The sequence below is a fragment of the Lissotriton helveticus genome, chromosome 8, assembly GCF_964261635.1.
Source record: "Lissotriton helveticus chromosome 8, aLisHel1.1, whole genome shotgun sequence".
NCBI lineage: Eukaryota > Metazoa > Chordata > Amphibia > Caudata > Salamandridae > Lissotriton > Lissotriton helveticus.
The window spans coordinates 913,150,346-913,172,735 of record NC_136069.1 but is presented as its reverse complement, the minus strand read 5'-3'; the positions used below and the strand labels follow the sequence as shown (position 1 = coordinate 913,172,735).

The following is a 22,390-nucleotide window of genomic DNA, read 5'->3' as shown; positions in this document are numbered from 1 at the left end:
TCTGCAGCACATATAAGCACAGAGGAAAGAACACCATTTTAGCAACTGCTACTCTGCCTATTGTAGACAAGGCATTTTATTCCAAAAGCGCACAGAAGTCCGGTTTTCCTCCACCACCCTATGTTCATTATAAATCAGCCACTGTTGGGTCATGTTCGCCAGCTGATTAGCGGAACTTATCCATCTCACACCGAATTCCCAGCCCTGCACCAGAACCGTGGACAGCCATGCCAACAGAAACAATAATGACTTAACTGTCCCTAACTAATGAGTGCACCCCGATCTGTGGAGTGTACGGATATGGCCTGTTTGTTCTCTGTAGCAGTCGGTGCCCCCCCATGTGGAGTGTGGCTCATAGCTCCCTGGTGCTGCCCTGAACACGAGTATGATGTAGGAGTATAGTCATACATTATAAATCACAGCGGATCCTCTCTGGTTTTGGGACCTGTATCTTCCATCCCAGTGCCTCTCAGAGCACAGCTCCTCTGAATAGGTCCCACCACCATCTGTGACTGTATGCTGACCCAGCACCTCACAACAGCAGCTCCCTTCAAGTGTCCTGAGTCTGTTGAGGGTACAGGCATGCACAAGGCTGTTCCCTCCTCCGGAGTGTCCAGTAGGCTCTCCTCTATGCCAGCCTCCAGTTCAAGGGTACCATCTTGGAGTGCTTCAACCTGGGGGCTCAGCTGTCTCTCAGCATGCCCCATTTCCGTCTTTCCACCCAGCCACTCAGTTTACTATGGCTTCTGCAATCCCCTCTCGTAGAGTTTCCAGGCTGTCCTCCACATAAACGGCTCTCTATCCAGACCCATACTTCTTCTAGCCGTTGGAAGAAATTAGTGCAGCCTTCCAGCATCACCTTAGTTTTGCAGGGTGCTGTAGCTTGTATTTGACACCAAGTTGGCGTAGGTTTTGTTTGTCACGAAGGGCTTGCGTTGAGACTGTACCTTTCATGTATAGTCTGAGGAAATCCGCACTGTAGTGCCATCAAACTTGGGATCCCCGCCGCCCGCGACCACCTCGGTGTTCCATCTATGTCCTGGTAGTTAAGGATGTGTGCAATCATTGCTCTTGCGGCTCTACCGGTTGTGGGCACAGCACTAAATTCCTGTGGGCACGTTCAGTGATGAAGAAGTTCCACAGTATGCAGAGCTTCAAACAGTCCTCAAGCAAGACCTCTAGAACTCGGCCCCTCGTGGAAATCACACAAAGTACAAATTACGTCTACCTTTGGCATCCACCACTTTTTCCTCCAGAAACTTGCCCAATCGGTGAAAGTCAGGATTGTTGACTGAAGGCCCTCGACCTCCTTCGTGACACTATTCACATTCCATTCTGTTGTTCAGAAGCATTCATTAACCTTGTGCAAGTTTGCCCTCAACAGGTTAACCTCAAAAGAGATGGAGTCCATTTGATGCTACAATGCCTGTTTAGAATGCTGGATTGCGTCCAGTATTCTTGTTTGAGATGTTTCTGGCGAGGTATGTAGCGTTCCCCCTTCATCAACACTCATCTGGCATTTGTCCATTTGTTGGGAGGACGTTGATACCCTAACAATACCCATTCTGCAGGCCAGAAGGGTGCCTATGCAGGGAGTGTCCAGGTCCAAGCCTACTTCCCTTTGTCACAGGGCCAGCCGTGCCAACCTGCGTGAGCCACTGCATGTAGATCGCTCACTGTAGGCTGTACAGCCACCCAGGCCTCCTCGTCCTGCCTGGCCTGTTCAGCCTGGGGGAATTGTGGGGGGAGGAGGGGGCGGGCGATCAGCATCAATCTCCCCGCAATAAAGCAGGCCTGGCTACCTCCTAGGTCAATGAAGTCCTCTGGAAAGCCAAAGCAGAGATCTACTGCTCCTCTCAGGCTGTGCCAAATTAGTGTACTGGGTGGGAGCTATCTGTGCTCTGCCAGTCAGGCTGTCCACTCCAAAATGGCCCAGCGGGTCCCCTGTTGGATCACGCCACTCCTGCGTCCAGCTACTCACCGTAGCCTCCGTTGGGGTACTCCGAAAGCAGGGAGGGCCCAGCAGCTCCACCCCTCCACTGCCCCACCCATCACTCAGCCCTCACAGGCCGTTTTTTTTTGTAGAGTTTTATATAGCACGAACTAGACCCGAACCGAATCAGGTATCAGAGTGCTTTACATAGCACAAGTTCCTTTTTTTTTTTTTTTTTTTTTTTTTACATGAGGACACACACTTTCATTTTTAGGCACGGGGAGATTAAGTGATTTGCATCACAGGAGGTTTTGGCGTCGTTACCGAGACTCGAACCCAGATCCCCAGGTCCGAGGTCGAGCGCCTTAGCCGTTAGGCTAACTCCTCTCCCCATCCATCGGTACTGGCTTCAGGGCAAGCCCACCGCATTGTGACCTCAGGGCTCTGCTCCCTCCACTGCGCTCACACTGCAAGGCCTCTCCAGAGGCCACACTCGCAGGTTCAGGACCCAGTCCCGTGCACCGCCCAGCCGCCATTTTGCAGGCGCCTAACGCATCAGGACTCCACAGGCCTCGCTAGTCTAAATCAGCGCAAAATCACTTATGACCGCTCTGTTGGGGGGTCCTCTACCCCCTTGGGCCCCTGGCATGTGTAGGAGCCTTGTGACATGGGCAGGGAGCCACAGGATGCCTCAGGATTACACAGGGGGGATCCGGAACCTCAGTTCAGGACGTGTTGTTGGCCACCCTCAGAAATCCTTGAAGTCTACTTTCAAACTTTACGGTCAGTCTCTTAGCAGAATCCATGTTCTATTATTTGGGGACCTGATTTGATGAAAAGCTGTCTTGGGCAGCTCCGCTATCCAAAAGTGAAGTGACTGCATCTCAATATAGCAATGCTGTACTACAATTCTCTTGCAAATGTGACCGTAGGCTCCTCTCGCCAGCATTCCGCGCCTACCAAATGAAAGTTGTGGTGACAAGCTCCTAGGGCGCAAAACTTTGGGGATTGAAAAACCCAACAGGCAATAGCAAAGTAGAAAATAGATTTTTATGCATCCTTCTTTGCCTGGGTCTAGGGACCCTAATGACCGCACTAAGGATGGACCTAGGCACGAGGCCCATTAAATTGCTCTTAGCACTGAAACCAGCACTCTACTTTGTGCGTATAAGGACAAAACCCGATCTGCCCAACAATATAAAAGTAACCAGTGAAATCTGGGCAAATAGCAGATCGAGAAAGCTGCCATGTTTCATTCATATTTCATGCATCCTCTCGGCACTAGGCTGCGATGAAGTTTAGAACAATCCAGAGTCAATGACTCCCTCAAATATGAAAGTACTAAAGGGGGTAGTGGCGTAATTTGGCTCTGCAGTGTGTTGTCAGCACCGGAAGGGACGTGCATAGTGACATGAGTTCTTTTCACGCAGATCCTGAGAGAGCCACCCCTAGTCACCTTTTTACAAGCCTTTTTGGGGGCGTTGGTTGGTTGATTTTTCCCCTGATGTGGCAGAAATGTCCTCCAGGGAGGCCGGCTTCAAGTCCTGTGACGCCTGTCCCTGCTTGATGTTGGTGATGAACTTGCACCTTGTTTGCCTCTGGTGCGTTGAGCACGACCACAACATTAAGAACTATGAACTGTCGTTCAATGAGTCTGTAGGCATTGAGGGAGCGGTCTCTCAAGTTCCTGGTGGCTGGACATGGGATTCCGCAGCGGTCTCGGTTTACCATCAGACTCAGTCTCTACAATGTACCCTACCCCTAATCATTCTGTACCCCGGGATTCAGACACATATGCTACTCACCTCCTACCAACACCTATGGTTACCCCAGATGAAACTACACCGCTCACTGAGCCCATTGGCGTTCCTGAGTTTATTGATCATACAACGTGTTTCCCTGGCTTTAAACTTGCTAGTTGGAATATCGCCGGCTGGAGTCGGCAAACGTTGTCGCTGGGTTGGAGTGAATCCCTTTCCCAGTTTGACGTCTTATGCTTACAGGAGACCTGGGTAGCGACTGATATTTTTTATGATGGTTTTGTGTCTTATAATAATCCTGCACAAAGGTCTAATATGGGCAGGGCTAAAGGTGGGCTTGTAATTCTACTCTCTGTGAACTTCCCTATACGTGTGAAATTGCATTTGACTGTGGGTTTTCATTCACAAATTTTAATTTTGGAATATAAAAGGGGTTATGAAACACTGTTGATCAACCATTATAATAACATGTTTGACGTTACAAACACCTCTGTAGTGGATGAGCTTGATTCAGCAGTGAGGAAAATTTGTAAAGATACTCACAAGATTTATAATATCGTTTGGGGTGGGGATTTTAACATCCGTACTTGTCCTCACTCCTTCACCAATGTATGTGTTTTTGACGGGGATAACAGGGAAAACCGGGCACATTTTACCCACACTCCCTACGGCAACTCTCTTAATTTTTTTATGCTTAGCCATGATTTATTGATTCATTCCCCGGCTACAGATAATGAGGGTAATATTATCCCAACTTTTGTAGGTAGGAATACGACGTCCGTTATTGACCACATACTGGTATCTGCATATATTACCCCACATTGTTCAGTCCCGAACGTTGTAGACTTTGGTAACAGCGACCATAATGCCATCACTATGTTGACCTCTATCTGGGGGCCACCGCCCTGTGTTCAGCGCATGATAGTAGAAGATGAAATCCCCTGCAGGCAAAATGGTATTTGTATCAAATGGTGTGGGGATAATTCAGAGAAGCTGTTGCATAAAATTGTGGAAGCCGGGTTGGAAGTGATATTTAAATGTCTGGATTATGATGCTACCGCCCGGTGCATTATTGCTGATTTTGAGGAACTGGGTACTATAATAAAAAGGTCCCTTACCATCACCAAGGGCATATCTAAGAGGGCTACGGTAGGCTGGTTTGACAGTGCTTGCACTAAATCTCTTCAAGAACTCAAGCGGGCACTGTCAAAACAACCTAGAGACAGGGAGGTTATTACACACCTTAGGTCGACCTACAAAAAGCAACTTATTTGTAGGAAAAAAGAGTTAAGGGAGCAAGCCTGGGATGACCTGACAAAAGCAGCAGCCCTGCGTGACAGTAAGCTTTTTTGGAGCACGGTGAATAGTCCCTTCCTCCTTAAGGAAGATTTCGCTATACTTACAGCCCAAGTTAGCGAAGAAAACTGGGTACAATATTTTACAGGAATCTTTGACCCGGTTAGGGAGGCCCTTGACATCTCTTTTGCCACCCTTACTAATCCTAAGCTATACTTGGGGATTACCGTTCAAGAAGTTGAAATTGCCATCAGTAAGAGCAAAGGTGGGAAGGCACCGGGATCGGATGGGGTCCCGGTTGACCTGTATAAAACCAACCAGGCACTTTGGAGTCCACTCTTGGCCCAGGTGTTTAATGCATCCGTTAGTGATAGTACACCATCCACATGGTGTGAATCTATAATCCTGCCGATTTACAAGAAGGGAGATAGAGGAGAGGCTAAGAACTACCGCCCTATCTCCCTTCTGGATTCCTCACTGAAAATCATGAGCAGGGTTTTACTAGCGCTATTGGAGGAATGGGCTGAGGACAATAAAATTCTTGCGGCTTCTCAATTTGGCTTCCGTAAGGGCCTTGGGACAATTGAGCAGTGCATCAACCTTGATCTCATTATAGGGAAATATACTAAAGCGAAACAGGGCTCTTTATTCCTCTGTTTCGCTGACCTCTCAAGTGCATTTGACTTCGTGGACCATACTTTGTTATGGTCCACTTTACTCGAAATGGGAGCCCCAACAGCAATAATCTACTTCCTGGACAGACTTTACAACAAGCTTTCAGCCCAGATTCGCTTTGGCCAGGCAGGGGAATGCACCAATAAGATCAGGGTCAAATCTCGCATAAGGCAAGGCTGTGTGTTGGCCCCGTTACTTTTCTCCCTTTTTATAAACTCTATGGAGTCCGAACTTAAAAGCGTTCAAGCTGATGCTCCGCAGATTGACGGCCACCCAGTCCCGGTACTGCTATATGCCGATGATACGGTCCTTCTCTCGAGAACCCCAAAATGGTCTCCAAAATCTTATGAATTACTTATATGATTTTATCCAGAGGAGAAAATTAAAAATTAATAATTCTAAGACCTTCATTATGGCCTGTGGGAAAAAGATGAAACAACTTAAACCATTTAAATTTAAAGAACACAGAATAGAGGTTGTGGATAATTTTTGTTATCTTGGTGTAACTTTTAATAGTAGTGGGTCATGGGCATCCGATATTTTAAATGTGAAGGCCAAGATGGGCAAAAGCTCCTCTGGAGTATTTCGTTTTGCCTCAAAGCTTGGCAGTCACCGCATCCCAGATATGTTAAATATCTACAAGCATAGATGCGCATCCATTGCCCTATATGGTTTAGGTGTATGGGGATACTGTAACCATGGGGATCTGCAAGTTACAGAGAATCAGTTCCTCAAAAGACTCCTGTGCCTCCCCTCTTCGGCATCCACTGAATTGATTCATAACGAGGTTGGGTTAGACTATCTGACAGATCTAACGGGCTTGAGACCGCTTATGGTCTGGAGGTCAATTTGGGCAAAGGACGAAACTGAATTTACCAGGCGAATTATCCTAGACTGCCTTCGGTTGGATAATGTTCGCAAGATCCCCTGGTTAAAATACGTTCTCACGTCCTATAAAGAAACTTTTAACCTGGACATTCTTGATGACCCTTTAAGTGCCGTTAATATACCCAAACAGGAGGTTAAAAATGTTTACTTGGGAACTAAATCTAATCAGCGTAGAGTCCAATGTAGCCATTTTACAACCCATGTTTTTTACCATTCTAACAAGGAGGTTGGCAAGGACATGCCTATGTACTTAAAAGAAATCACCAAACAATCTCACGAGTTTGTTCTCACCAGGTTGAGACTAGGTATTGTCCATAACTTGGTGGCATTCCCTCGGATGAAAATATATAGTTCAAGCCCTTGCCCGTGTGACAGTACCACCAAGCAAAGCACATTGCACTTTATGCTAATCTGCCCATTATACTTGCACATCCGACTATGTTATCTTAAACCTGTTTTTAAGAAATATTATGTGTCCACTACTGCCCATGCCATGAATTTACTATTTGCACTTGACACTTTGGATATTTGCTTTTCTACCGCTACTTTTATTCTAAAAGCTGTGTCTCATAGGAAAAGTCTGTTTTTTTAATCTGACCTATTTGTAAAAATTCTCTTGTATGATCGAATATTTGTCTTTAATCGAGTTGTTCCATTTATTATGGCCTATGTTTTTTTTTGCTTTGCATTTTAACTTGTAATTTTTATTGCTGTATGCTTTTATGATTGTTTACAAATAATCGAATAAAGCTTTGAAATTTGAAATTAGTATGAGAAGAAGGTGCCTAATCGGACGCAGAGCCCAAAATCTTTCTCACACTTATGTTGTCGAGTCACTTGGGTAAGTCCCACCACAAGAAAAAGAGTAAGAAGTCGAAGAGGGTCTTTGACTTTGCCTCGTTCATGAGCAGACGAGACAAGGGAGTATCACCATTTGAGTCCTGGCCCCATGGTTGAGCCAGCGCCTGAGTTTCTGGAAGCCAGAGTGACCCTTGATCAACTCAGTTTTATGAGGCCATGTGCCTCCTATTTAAGCGACCCTTTCCCGCTGGCATGCCTTTGGGTCCGCGGGTTCGGGATAGGCCCCTACTGGTCCACACCGACCGCTCCGGCCCAGGCACCAGTCAGGCCCCTTGGACCCACAGATAGATCTGGACCGGCACCAGTCATACCTCCTCGACCTTACCTGGCGTCTGTCCTGAGGCCGATGCTCCCAGCGCCAGCTTTTCCATTCCGTTCCCCGACCCTGACAGAGTTGGAGGGATGTTGTTCGGCGTGTACTGGAGCCATGCCTTCCAGGTCGGAGCATTATGTCCTATTTCTATGGGCTAGGACGTGGAGAGGTATGGGAGAAGTCGCTGGATCCTGAGGGACACTCCTGGCTGAAACACCTCCGTCAAGACATTCATTGTGAATGCCATTGATGGCATGCTAAGGTCCAGGACCTCAGCCACCCATCTCACCACCATTGAAAGGACCCACCCTCCACCATAGCCATGGTAGGGGAAGAAAGCATGCCAGTATCTGGAGAAGTGTCCAGCCCATTGGCCTCTGCCAAGTCTTTACAGTGGTCTTTGTACCAGTCCATTTGTGGATCTTTAGACCCACCTCTTGGTAGGTATTGCATGGGTGTCTATTCTAAGATTTGGAATCTGTGGCTAGAAGTCTCTATCAGATGAACAAGTTACTTACCTTTTGTAAGAAAGTGCTCCTTTTGGCATGGTTAACCCCCACTTTTTGCCTGACTCTGAATGCAACTTTGACTGAATGTGCACTGGGTCCCTGCTAATCGGGTTCCCAGTGTAAGAAAGTGCCCTCCTATTGCATGGTTGCCCCCACTTTTTGCTGAATTGCTGATGTACTTCTACTGAGTGTGCTCTGGGCTCCTGCCAAACAGGTGCTCAGGGCCTCTGTTCTTTCCCTAAAACTGCATTAAAAACAAAATCCATTTGACACTCTTTGGCCACAGGTCAGTCCTTTGTAAATGGTACCACAGGTACCAAGGGCACTGTGGCCAGGGAAGGCCTTTAAGGTTTTCCACACTTATTGTGCCACCCTTGGAGGCCCTGTACCTTTACACACACACACTGCCTTTGCAGGCTGCGTACTGTGGTGCAGAACAAAGTGAAGAGTCGACATGGCACACCCTGTGTGCCATGCCTACAACCCACTGCCCTGGCATAGGTCAGTCATCCCACTAGCTGGGTGCACTATACCAGTGGTGAGGATACAGGTGCATGAGCCCTGTACCCCTTCAGTGTCTAAGCCAGTTCTGCATTGTAAGTGCAGTACTACCATTAAGAGTATATGGTGCTGGGAGTTTTTCATTACGAACTCCACAGCACCATGACGGCTTTACTGAAAACTGAGAAGTTTGGTATCAAACTTCTCAGCACATTAAACCCCCACTGATGCCAGTGTAAGATTTAAAAATGCACTCAGAGGGCATCTTAGAGATGCCCCCTGAAAAACGACCTAACACTAGTGTCCAGGCTGCCACCCAGCTGCCACCACCAGACATGTTTCTGGACCCCTGGGTCGAGAGCCCGCTGCTTTCATGGTTCTGAAACAATGCACATCCTGTGAAGAGGTGCCAAGCCTCCTCCCCCAGGATGGGCAGGTTCCACGAAGGGGAAGCTTCAAAGGCTTGCAGCCTTTGTGAGCTTCCCCAGGCCTTTTGCTGCTTCCAGCAACTGGCCCCCACCGGTTCTGACCCCCATTTTGGGCGGGAGGATTGGTGGGAAAACCAAGTGAGGAAGGGAGGTGTGCCCACCTTTGCCAACCCCATCCCTCAGGTGGGGGAGGGGAGGTGAAGCATAACTCTCGGTCCCGCCATCTTTCAGCTGGGGGGACTCAGCCAACCAGAGTGAGGCATATGCCCCCCTCCCACTGGAGGGTGCCATAATAGGGGGTGTACCCACCCCAAGGAAGGGACCTATTGGTCCCAACCTTTACCTACCTGTAACGTCCCTAAATCTAGTATTTAGGGGAAACCCTGAACCTTGCCTCCTCTAACAAGAACAGACCAAGAAGGAGGACTGAAGAACCGTGCTGAACCTAAGAAGAGGAGGACACCCACTGACTTGGCCCCAGCCCTACCGGCCTATCCCTGCCTCGAACCTGCTCCAGTGAAATCCTGGTGTGTCCTGCAGCCAGCAACCTTGAGTACCCAGAGGAACTGCCCTCCCTTCCACCGCAAATACTTTGTCTCCCGTGAGCACCAGATTTGCACACCCACGGACTCTGGCCCAAGCCAAAACCGTGAGTCTGCACCACTCTGCCCCCTACGCCCACTGCCCGTGTTCAAATGGCCCAACACCACGAGGAGGTCTCCCCGGCGATCCTGGCCTTAGATCTGGTGATCTCTGACCTGCCTTGACACTCCTGATGCCGCCTGCAGTCTCTTTCCGGAGGATCCCCGTGACATGAGCTGGTAAGAAAACCCGACGCCTAAAGACACCCCTGCACCCAAAGTTCCTCTCCAACCGGTGGTCACCTCCAGAAGATCTTCGCCCGAGCCTGCAGTCTTAGTTGAAACCCGAGAATCCCCATTGCAAACAACGGGGCTCCCAACGTCAAACCAGCACCCTGCTCCCAGCCGCCGCTGCGGGTGTTCTTTGTGTGCTAAACCGGATCTCCCTTTGCCCTGAGCCTAACATAAGGAGCTTTGCTCCTACAACATTGTGGCCTGCTCGTAAGCCGCCACCAACCGGAGGCCCCCTATCCCCCTTTGGATAAAATTGGGCCTCAGCACTCTGCACCCAGTCACCCTAGTGCCGCTGAGGGTGCTTTGAGAGTGCATCTTTTAGCTTGGCAGACCCCTGAGCCTAACCCCAGAAAACCAACTCCCACAACAAAGTAATTACCTGTTAACCGATAACTTTATTTCCTCCCATAGGATAGCAATGACTGTTTACTTGTGAAAAAGTTTCTAAGTGTGGTGTTGGAAAATCTATGAAAGCCTATACAATTGTGTTCTAATACCAAAATGGCGTTTACTTACGTTTATTCAGGAAAGATCCCAGTGTAGTATCCAGGTATACTATACTGTGTAAGAAAAGTACACTGCAAAGCAATATAACCGGTACTACTAAAGTAATTACAAAGCTTATGTACATTATTTCAAAGTATTGCATAACAAGTGATTTATCTGTAATCAAAACCAAGTATTTACAACTACATTCAACTGTACTGTTTACTGCAAAGTATAAAACCACTTACCTGCACCAGGCTTGACTTGGTTCTAGAAATAAAATAACCTAATAATATTTTTGATACAAACAAATTGGTCTGAGTTCAGTCTTTGAGTGTGTGACTTCATTTGCTGATTGAGTGTGTACAACAAATGCTTAACATTACCCTCTGATAAAGCCTTACTGCTCACCCACATTACCACAAATAGAGAGTAAGGTGCAGTCTACTTTTACCTCTGCCTACCTTCGGGGTTCCACTGGACTCTGTGCACACTAAACCTCATTTTGGTATAGTATATACAGAGCCAGCTTCCTACACTCAGTGCTTGTGTTCTTTCCCAAAACGTTCTACCTGTGTTTCCACAATTGGCACACATCTGGCCCACATTTCAGCCCTGTGTAAAAGGTTCCAGTGGTACCAAGGCTATTATGACCAGAGAGGGTCTCTAAGAGCTGCAGCATGTATTATGCCAGCCTAAGAGACCCCTCACCAAACACATGCACACTGCCACTGCAGCCTGTGTGTTTTAGTGCATCTAAAAGTGGAGAGTCGACCTGGCACATACCCATGTGTGCCGGGCCTGCGAACACTGCCAAAGGCATAGGTAAATCACCCCTACGGTTGCTGCTTCTGTCTTTGAGAGGACAAGGACTGGACTTTTGCTTTGGTATCCTGCTTGAGAAGATTTGCCAAGGGCTTGTGCATGCTTGCCTCATATTAAGAAGTCTCAGGGCCATCAAAGACTTCACCTGCAGCCTTTAAACTTCTCTGTTGGGAGTTCTGACCTGCCAAGTGGTTCCAATTCCAGTTCTGGGCCCTTGGAGGTAGCTTCTGCTGCAAGAAGACCTCAAAATCCACGCATTGCCCTTCAGCGCTGTTTTTCCCGCCGCAAGCGTGCCATGCTGTTGAAAAACCAATGCATCGCTGCTGTGCGGCAGAAAAGATTGACACAGTGCCTGTCTGCGGCTGAGAGAACCTCCACATCCTACAGAGCCCCGTGTCTCTGACGTCCGAGTCTTCTGCTCCGACCTTGCTGTGCGACTAAAGGAATCAACACATTACCTGTTTGTGGCTGGACGAATAGACACAGCGCCTGTTTCGCCACCCCTGCATCAACTCCACCACAACCGGATTTTTTACGCTTCGCACCTATGCGCCACGTCTTTATCAACGCTGGGCTTCAGTAAAGAACTGAGGCCGTGTGTCCGGAGAAACGATGCATGACCTCCCGGTGCAGTAAGAAATTGATGCATCACCTGGTGATCGGGCCTAGGTCTACTAAGTCTAGAACACTTGAGTCAAAGGACTAGTGTTTGTAGGGCCAACTCTTTTTCAAACCTAGGTGTGACCGGTATTTGACTGTGCTCGTACCTGGTCTCCCCTTTTGAGAGGTAAGTAAAAATTCTATTTTGTCTCCGGTTTGAGCAAAAATCCTTTGAAAGCATTGGTGAAAATTTAGCAGTCCAAATGTGTGACTGCAGGGCATAGAGTAGGTATATCTAGTTATATTGATGTCAGTTGATCCCATGACTCCGTTACATCAAGAGACCTCATTTGCTTCCATGGATCATCATGATTTATTTGTTATCCGTGAAAAAAAATCTCTAAATCTGATCTGGACCCGCTAAACATTTCTCACCCTGCGCCAAGCGGATGGAGAAAGACTTGAATTGCCGAAACCTTCTATATGTGCGTACTTGCCCTTAAAAACAATGTGTATCACTGAACCTTATCTTAAATTTGTTACCCTTAGTAATCATCGTTTCATGTTAACAAGGTTTAGGTTAATTTTATTGCATCGGCTATTGGAGGTCCAAAATAGATGGATTACGGTCAAACGTGTGGGTCCTTGTTGCTGCGATTTAGATTCTCCACTGGATACCCTTAATTTCATCATGTTTCGTGTTTTTTTATACTCCGTTTTGATAGATATATTAGCTAGCTTTGATGTTTTTACATTTACTGACTGATTAATTCACCTTTTAGGTAATTGTTCCTTTTTTAACTGGAGCAGTCAAAATTAGAAGGCTATTTGATTGTTGATTTTATATACTTGTGCACTGTATGTTTATAATCTTTTATGGATTCGTACAAATTCCAAAATAAAGATTTTTTTATGAGGATTAAAGAAAATCTCCTTATAACACTCAGAAATATAAGTCGTAGCTTAATCATGAAATAAGGGATATAAATTAAGTTTTTATGTATTTATTTCAGTCAGAAGTTGGAGGTGTACAATAATCAGGTGAAGGTGGCAGAATGCACCCTACAGCGAGCACAGGTACATATTTCATGTTGAATGGTCCAGGAGGTTGGGATTGTGTGCTCTGCAACATGCTATTACACCGGGCCCCCACTGCAGTTTTGGCTTTCACCTACAGACCACTTTAAGCTATCTTATGGTAAACACCTATTGTCAACAATGCTTACAGTGCACTCTAGGTCAACCCACTGTTTATCATTGTTTGGCTTTCTAGTCAATCTCATTTGCTTGTTTTTAGTTTTCCTCCTTCTTGTATTTGCCCCTCGGATGGAGCATAGCTTCTTTACTGTCTTTTGATTCGATAACTTGTATCCTTCCACTGCTCGTATTTAGGAAACTACTTTTTTCTTTCAACTTGAGAACTCCATGGGAGAGTATGTGCTTTCTTATTTACTATCTTCCTGTATGCTGCTTCCCCCTTGTTCTCTCACTGTAGCATCCAGCTCACCCATTGCTTCCCTCCTTAGCCTACCCTGCTTTTTGTCATTTTTTCTTTAAATTCAGTCGCCCATCCGTTTCTTCTCTTAAATTGTTCCCCATTAGCCTTGCTACTTTCCAGTGTTTACTTTCCTCCTCACCAGCTTCTCCATTGCCCCCCACTCCTCCACGTCACATTTTTCTTTCTTTCTTTTCCTTTTTAGATGGTACACTCCAAGATTGGAGCTGTGCAAACAAACAAAATAATAGCTACCTAATCAGCATTATATGTTAAGAAAATCCCTGCCAATAAAGTATTTTGCTTGCAATTCTTTCCTTAATGGTGGAATTGTGCATCTTTTTCCCTTGCAGGAGGATGTGGATGGATTAAAATGTCGAGTTCAAAACCTCCAACAGGAAGTGGTCAATGCAGAGGTAGGTAAAGCTCTGCAAACAGTGAGTATGCAAGCTGAAGCATTACTGTAATCAATGTAAATGTATATACCAGAGGCTGGAGAACAGGTGAGGTCTGTTAGATTGGGTGTTCCAAACTAGTCACTTTATGGTATAACAGAATTTGATTATTCACTTAATCTTCTCTTCAAAACTGTCCCAATGAAATTTTAACCCAAACCATCTTAAGTGTCATGATATTAAAAAGAAAAAAACCCTTTAACTTTTAAATTAAACGTAGCATACTTATTTAATGTTTTCATCAGTAATAGTGACAGTTCAGACTTTCTGAGATGCGTCATGGAATGACTTGGGCATGAAATATCCAACTTTCTTCACATTTGTGCTGTTATCTCTGCTAAGCAGGGTGACTAAGTACCTTCTGATTTATGATCAAGCAGCAGATACTCCAGCTTTAGGAACAGCATGGTAATTGAGCAGTGTGTGTTTTCTCAAGGGCTGTGATTTTGCTTGCCTCTGTTGCTAAAGGCAATTGGAACATTTTATATGATTCATAGAACCAGAGCGGCCTGGTGTACTTTACTGAGGTGTACATTTTGTGTGTAATTATTAGCTATTTATTTGACAATGTTTTCATATGAAACAGGCCTATGATGCACACTTGTTTTGTGCAAAACCCTAAGTGCATATAAAAAAGGTGCAAGTAGCACTTGTGCTCAGAATTCTTCCATCGGTACTTCATTTTTCAGCAGAGGTGGACTGGATCAGGGGTATGGAATTTTATAAAAAATCTACTTGTCCAATATATGGGGATGCATTAGAAATCTACGTGTCCTTTAAAAAACTTACATTTGTCCATATTGGGCCAAGTCAATTGGGGAGGGCATTCTCACATCAGAGCTCTGATAAATCTCTCTGATTAGGCCACGGTTGTTCTTATATAGGATTTGGATCCTAACAAAGGCTGCAATCATCCACCTTTAAGCCAATCTACATGTAGTGGCTTACGCAGGAAGTGATAGTTCTAGGGTGGGAAATTCATGTGAGTCTATGCACATTCAGCAAATCGATTAACGTTTGTTCTGGCTCTTCCTCTTGACTCTGTGTGTGATCCATGGACATTTTAGATTGGTCTTAGTTTCCTTATCTATCAACATCGGGAGCACTTTGAAATTGAATAAATGTAAGTTAAAAGAAGCTCCTATTCTTGAAAAAATAGCCTTTCCTTTTAGTGTGCCCACCCCAGGAACTGAACAGAAACATTGTGGCCCAAACAAAAGCGTCTATTTGTTTTTACTCTTTCCAAGCCTGTTATTTCTGAATCATTTTGGGAAGGTTTGGTTGTGTTGGTAAGCAGACAGAATGACATTACCTGTTACAGAACAAGCTGGAACTAATGGCCTCTCCTGTCCACCCTTCCTTAGTATTGGCTGACGCATGAGCATAAACAAAGCACTGACTTACTTTTAGTATTTTTCTATATCCATCGACCAGTTGCAGATAGGTATTGAGTTGGTATTTCATATCCGGTCCATTAGAACATATATAAGTCACCTGGGGATAGCAACTATCGTAAACATCACAACATACAGTACTTTACTAATCCTTTCTACTTTTCTTGTTTCTCCTGTATCTTTCTTTGTCGAGTGCAGGTGATATATGGAGGATTACTTTCCATTGTTGTATGGCCTGTCAGTAAAGACTGCACATGGAAGGGAGGGTTTACAGACCCTTGCACTGCACTCCTGGTCTGCCTTCAGAAGACTCAGAAGTTCACTTTTGGTTAGGAGTGTGCACCCAGTTATCCCAGGCCATTCACTGCAGTATTGTCAACTAGCAGCACCCGGAATGGTCCTTTAAACCTTTCTTGCTAGAATGACTCCCGTTTGTGGACCTTCACACTGACTCCGTCTCCAGGTTGTAGTTCATAGCAAAACTTTGTGGGTGGCTATTGGAAAGCTGCTGCTATCAGGGAATGAATAGCTCAAATAGTCTTCAACAATGCTTTACAATAGTCCAGTATCATTTCACCCTCCACAAGCAAATTACTAACCAATGTCTCTTGCGAGATCATAGGTCTGCATTTCACTACTTCATGGGTTTTAATGCCCATCCTATTTGTTGTATTTAACATAATTTTGAGGGCTGCGGGAAGAGTATTGAGTCATTTTAGGTTGTCTCTGCACCAACCTTCACCATTGTTTTTCAAAATTCCATTTTAACAGTCCACGGCTGCTGGCTGTGATAGAGGCCCTTGAATTTGAGTAATGTTTAGTACTTTACCAACCTCCTTAACAACTTGGCCTGTGAAATGTGTCACATACTCTCTGTCCACCTGTATTGGGATTCCATATCTGAAAATATATTCTTTCAACAATAGTTTGGCTCCTTTCCTAGTATCTGCGTGTACACTATGGTAACGCTGCACCCACCTAGTGGAAAATGTCCAACAATTTTTGCATACTGATGCTTAATGCATCTTTCCATTTGAGTAACGTCAATCTGTATGTTTAGTAATGGGTCCCAAAATGGGGGCTCCACTCCCTGCTCTACTCAAATTGCTTGTCCTGGGTTAAAGGCAGAAATTGCAGTACTTTGTAGTTATTGCACGAAAAGAGGAGACATGCCAGTGAAGCTAAAATACTGAGCCCGTTCCTCTGTGTTCACATATGCCATTGAATGGTACTTCAAGTTAAGACCTGAAAGAAACTCTGGGCCACTCGTTTACCAGTGTGGGAAGTTCACAATGCATCAGAAGCTGATAACACTGGGAAGAGATCTTCGGCTATGGTCCATCTGGAGATGCAGAATATCACAAGATCAACCAATAGGCAGGGTGGTGTTCTCCAGAGGATACAGAAGAAAGGAATCCAACAACATGAGGGGAAAGAAATGAGCTGCCTTAGCTGCCCAGCCTGCCAGAACATCCGCCTTGATGGTGCCATCCACAATTTGCTGATGTGCTGTATGTTTGACAAGAGCAATAATAGAAATTTGGTGGTAAGATCTTTGGAGGTTGAAGGCATTCCCAAGACCAGACGTTAGATTTTGAGAAGCCCCATGTGGATTCAGAAGGGACTGCTCAAGATGGCCATGCTAGTTTGGGCAGTACCACTTTCCATGTCCCAATCCTCTGCAGCCACAATAAAACATGCTGCATGATAATATTGTAGTTGTTGTGGAATCCAGCAACCATCTCTAGATTTGAAGCGAACCCCTGGCCAAGTCAAGTCTCACTCTGCAGTGCTGGGCTTCGTTAATTCCACACCTCTGTTGCTATCCTTAATTCTTTGCTAAATCTCTTCTGGCCTGTTGGAGGTAGCCCTCTTCCCATATTCACTTACAAGCTGAGTAATTTAAAAGTGAATTCCTGCTGCATCAGTTCTGGGCAGCTGTGCAGTGCTCAGCATAGTATAGGAACTCCTACAGGTTCTTCCCTCGTCAGCCTGTGAGCACCTCCATCAATGGTTCTTGTTTTCTGCTATAATCCATTAAGAAAAGCTAACACTACGGCAGCTTGACCTTTATTGGCTTTGTCCTCTATCCCTGAATATCTCTGAAGTACTTTATTTAACCATGTGCTGTATGTAGAGTTTGACGTGCCTTAGCCCCGCTTTCAAGTAACTATCTATTTTTCGGGTTTTTGTTTTTGTTTTGTATAGCGCAAACTCGACCTGAATGTATCAGAGTCGTTTATATGAGCATCAGTTGCGTTACAGATGGACACATTATTATTTTTTTTGTTATGCACGGGAGATTAAGTGATTTAACCAGAATTACAAGATGTGGAGCATCCCTGCCAAGACTCTAACCAGGTTCCCCAACTTCAAGGTCGACTGCTCTAGCCGTTAGGCCACATCCGCCTTAGTCCACTCAGTCTTTTTCTGGTCCAAGGTTTCTAAGGGGGCTGTTAGGATGACCTGCCTAAACATTTTCACCAAGTCTGCGGCAGCCCTAGTATCTTGTTTCTCTTGGTTTGCCGGCTGAATGGGCCATTGCACTTTCCTTTTTACTTTCTTCCATTAAGTCATGTGACGGTATTACAGATATCAATTCGAGGATGTCTGGATAGGATGGCTTATAAAATATGATGCACTGATGGGCCTGGGTACGTTTCCCAGGGTCCTTCATAAAGGTTGGGACGGCTAAACTGTGGGTTAGGTACATAGATTAATGTTTTGTCCTGTCCTAGGGGACTGCCTGCAAGGATATGGTCACCAAAAAGGTCGTTACTATTCTCATCCTTCTCTCCATCTCTACTTTGCTTTGTATTACTTGCCCCTTGCTGCCATTTCTACCAACATGCCCGCCTAGGACATGGAGACGGTCCATAGCATCAAACCGCCCTTCAGTCACCCATTGTTCCATGTCCTTTCCTTAAAACCTGTAGCCTTCCGATCATAGGCCCCTCCCTTTTCAACTCCTTATATATGCAAGGTCAAATGGTGGATAGCCTCGTTAGTCAGGGTACTGTAACCTAAGGAGGCTGGCTCCAAGTCCACACAGCTTCCACCTTCTTGACTACCTCCTGTAGTTTGAGCACAAATGGCCCTAATGTTTGCTGTTACTTTTTCTTTGGGACTAAAATTTGGGATTTTATTTTTGGGCCTTGGGAGTTGTGACAGATTGCTTAAGAGATTTCACTTTAGTGTCACTTTGCAAATGCCCCCTGAAGATTGGTCTAATAATACGCATGTGCGATTGTTAGTGTTATTTCCGAGCTTCTTAGCTACTGAGGGAATGTTTCCATTGCTGTAAACTAACCTTCGTTCCCTTTTTGTTCATTATTTCTTTTAAATAATCAAGGATATCCTCAAACACCCTCTCGGCAGGGACCCTCAGGTCTGACCTTTAACGCTTGTGATAGGCCCTTCTGATTTCAAGTGCAGTCCTGTCTCGTAGCCCCCAATTTCCAAAAGCCTCCATCGGCTTGAAAATGTCCTTGTTGATCCGCCTGTCGCATCAGTCTTGCTTCTACTGTGGGAAGGATCTTTAGGGAGGGCCACGTCACTAGTCTGAGACACTGTCTGTTGAATACACTGAACAATATTCAGGTTACATCAACTAATTGGGTAGGGTCAAAACATTGGGAGTCCGATTCTTGCTCTGACGTCCACCCTCAGTTGCCCTCTTATTGTCAGTGTGAACACGTGATATCCACAATACAAGAGTAACATGCGTAAAACAGTCCTGTAATTGCATCTTTGTGACGTTTACCACCCACATGGTCTTTAATATTTGTAATTAAAATAACATGTGCACATTAAACACTAAAGCCCAGCACCTTCTGGGTCAGAGATACAACCCCTAATGCTTAGTAAAGTGTTCAGTCACTGTAAAGAGAAGCCAGAAGGGGCCCCTCAGTGAAAGCTGCAAACACCGTGAACTAATAGTTACTACCATCAAATACTGCAGGTTGTCTGTACTGGTTCCCTTGGTACCCGGCAAACCATCTTTGGCGTTAGTCAAGTAAAATCCAGGAACAAAGTAATTATGTTTGTATTTCTGCAACCATGGCCATCAACTAGAGGGAGTCCAAAGGCCCCACCCAGAGGAAATAACATTAATATGTTGAACTCAAAATTACAAAATGATTTTTTTCAGAGCTTTGAAGTTTTTCAAGTTTATTGGTATAAATCCACCGAACTCTTTAACATAATTCATTAAAACTAATAAAATGTAACAAAATAACTAGAACGTTTTTTAAAATGGTATAATTATTAGCACTCCGCATCAAAGTCTATTTTTTATACTGTAAAGCAGTGGCAGTAGAGGCTTCCCAAATGTGATGCCAAACCAACAGTAGATTCATTAATATTTTTCAATGTTTCAAGACAGGACACGCAAATGCATTTTATACAGAGGTCTTCGTGAAACTGCCAGTCCACCTTCTGCAATGGGGGTAGCAGGACAAGAATAAACTACAGAAGTAGTTACATCAAAATCTTAACTAAAGCCACATTTCTTGGAGAGTGATAAGGGCATATTTATCAAAAATGCCAAGATATCACTAGTAAAACTTAGGAAGGCCTGCCATATTGTTTAAAAAAAGGTGCCTCAAGGCAGTGCATGAGTAGCTCAGCCAGCCTATGATTTTGCTTTGATTCTGTAGGACTTAAAATGCCAGAATGCAACATAAATACTGGACAGTAAGAATTACATAGCCTAGGAAGGTCTCATGTTCCGTTAAAGCACCTAGATCTACGTTTTCAACTGGTTTTAGGAATGTTTTGGGACGATTCAGTAACCCTGCTCAGTTCCACGGCTACCTATCTACTCTTCCTTCAGCCCATTTTTCTGTTGCTGCTCCACATCTTGGAGTTGCGCCTCGGGAGAGCTGGAGTCTTCTCCCTATTTCTTTGGTCAAAACGTCTTAATGGCAGGATGTCACGCATCAAACCCCTTCTTCGCCTTTAATATTTCTCTTTTCTTGCCAGTCTGGTTACTCAGTGAATCGAGCACTGTTGTAGTCGTCTCTTCGTAATCTTCAGATGAACATTTCAAAATAAGACCTGCAAACGTGTCATCCTTCAAGGACCCATATTGTCACTGACATCAGATTAGGCCATAGTAAATCCTGAAACAGGGCAACGAAACAGAACAACCATGGCAGCAAGCTATGTTTCAAAACTTCGCGTTTATTACTTTTAAATATGAACTCCTGTTGCAAGCTTGCTGTCTTCGTTGTATGCTGCCCTCTCTAGGCAGGCCATCCACTGTACTGGTGCAGCCACTCTTCCCAAAGCAGGCAACCATCTGCGCTGTGACTAATTGTTAAACATTACATTGCCATGCATTACTGCTTTTAATCCCATTCCTGTGTTATTAGAATGGGATTTGTACTTGTTGAGAGTGTGCACTCAAATGAAAGCACAAACAAGGTAAAGGAGTCTTGGTTGATGGGTAAATTACAACAGTGTAATAATTAGAAATGGATTCTTAATCAAGCAGTATGCATATCTCGAATCATAAAGGTAGTGGCGCGGGTTTCCTAAAAGCACATTCGTTTTTTATAAGATACCTGTACTGAAAATCATTGTTGCAGCTCACATATTTTTCTTTTCTCACTCTTATGAATCAGCTAATCCATGTTATTGAGTTCCCAATGCAAATAGTGTTTTCATGTTTTTATATGTCCTAGGAGAACTTAATGAAAACTCAATCCGAAATATGCCGCTTGAAGTCCTCAAAAGAAACTATAGCTGCCTCAAAACCCATGGATGAATTTGAAGAGCTACGTCTTCGCAGAAAACTTGAAAGAATTTTGCGCCGAATGGAGATATTCATGGAGAGAGAAAAAATTATACAACGTTTACAAAAGACTCTAGGCTGAAAACCCTTCAGCAGCATTCATATATTTTAATCAGAAATTATTTCTCGTGCCTCTGTTACTTTGGGAGTTAAATGTTTGTGTGCAAGCTTGTGTAAGGCAATGCAGCATACTACTTTAATTTCTTGTACAGCATTCTTCTGCACTTTAATTTTGTTCTTATATTTTCGGTTACGGTGCACACCTTTTGCTTTAAAGAGATATCTCTATATCTGGTCCCAAAGGATGTAGGGGTTAAGAAACACTGAAAGTTCAGTGACTTGTTAACTGTAGGTGTTTTTATCATGTTTGCTGATATGCATCTGTAAATGTACAGACGATTCTATTTTAAATGAAGGTTCATTAACTTTTCTTAGACTCTCCAATTGCCTTTAAATCATTTTATATTCTTGCTTCAACTTGTGGTATGGTTGATGCATCTCTACCCATGCCACACACATTTCCTTTGCATTGGCTCACTTAGGTTCTTTTCTTCATGTAGTTTTAGGTTATCCTGTTTTTTTCTGGGGTGGTATTGAAGCATTGTTTATTTACTTTTTTTCCGGCATGCAGGTGTTTTTGACGCAAGGTTTATTTCCTTAAATGCATTTTGTAATTTTTAAGCATTTCCGTTTCACAGATTGCAAGATCAGTGATAGTCTGCACATAACCTTACAAAGTCAGCATCCTTTACCTATGAACTCAGGTTAACTGCTGGCAGTTATGTTTGCAAATTACTTGTCCTCCCTCATAAATCCCGTTCAATGATTAAATAAATTCAGATAGATGTGTTAAAATACTGTGAAATTATCCGTGATTGTTTGAAAATCACACTATAGGCTAGATATCTGGAACATTATCAAAATTTGTGGTGTCAGTACAGCCTGAGCATAGCCACATGATCATCTTTACTATATACAGTGACTTTTCAGTTCTGAATTCTTCAGTATCAGAGAGGGGCAGCAATATATAAAACAAGCATTTGCAATGCAATAGGTCTCGCATTTACGATAATTTGAGTTATTGGCAATACAATAGATTAAACTCTCGCAAATGCGAGACCTATTGCATTGCAATTATTTTTTTGTTTACTAGCGCCTGTACGGCACTTTTACATTCATGGTGGCCACATCCCTTTCCTTCGACAAAGAGGACCGCTAATAGTAAGAAAAATAAAATACGAAACGCAGCCGCTATAATTAAAGCGGCCCACCATTAATGAGTAAAATAAAAGCAGGTGG

General features: G+C 44.4%; 1 protein-coding gene across 1 annotated transcript in view; it reads left to right on the top strand.

The window, feature by feature from the left end:
* The window catches only part of LOC144772995 (uncharacterized), a 158,223-nt gene extending 136,277 nt beyond the window's left edge, over positions 1-21,946 (top strand). The window contains exons 7-9 of the mRNA XM_078657731.1: positions 12,964-13,027; positions 13,799-13,861; positions 20,982-21,946. Of these exons, the coding sequence (XP_078513857.1) occupies positions 12,964-13,027; positions 13,799-13,861; positions 20,982-21,173 (319 nt within the window). The 3' untranslated portion in view covers positions 21,174-21,946. The remainder of the gene's footprint in view (positions 1-12,963; positions 13,028-13,798; positions 13,862-20,981) is intronic.
* The last annotated feature ends 444 nt before the right edge of the window (positions 21,947-22,390 follow it).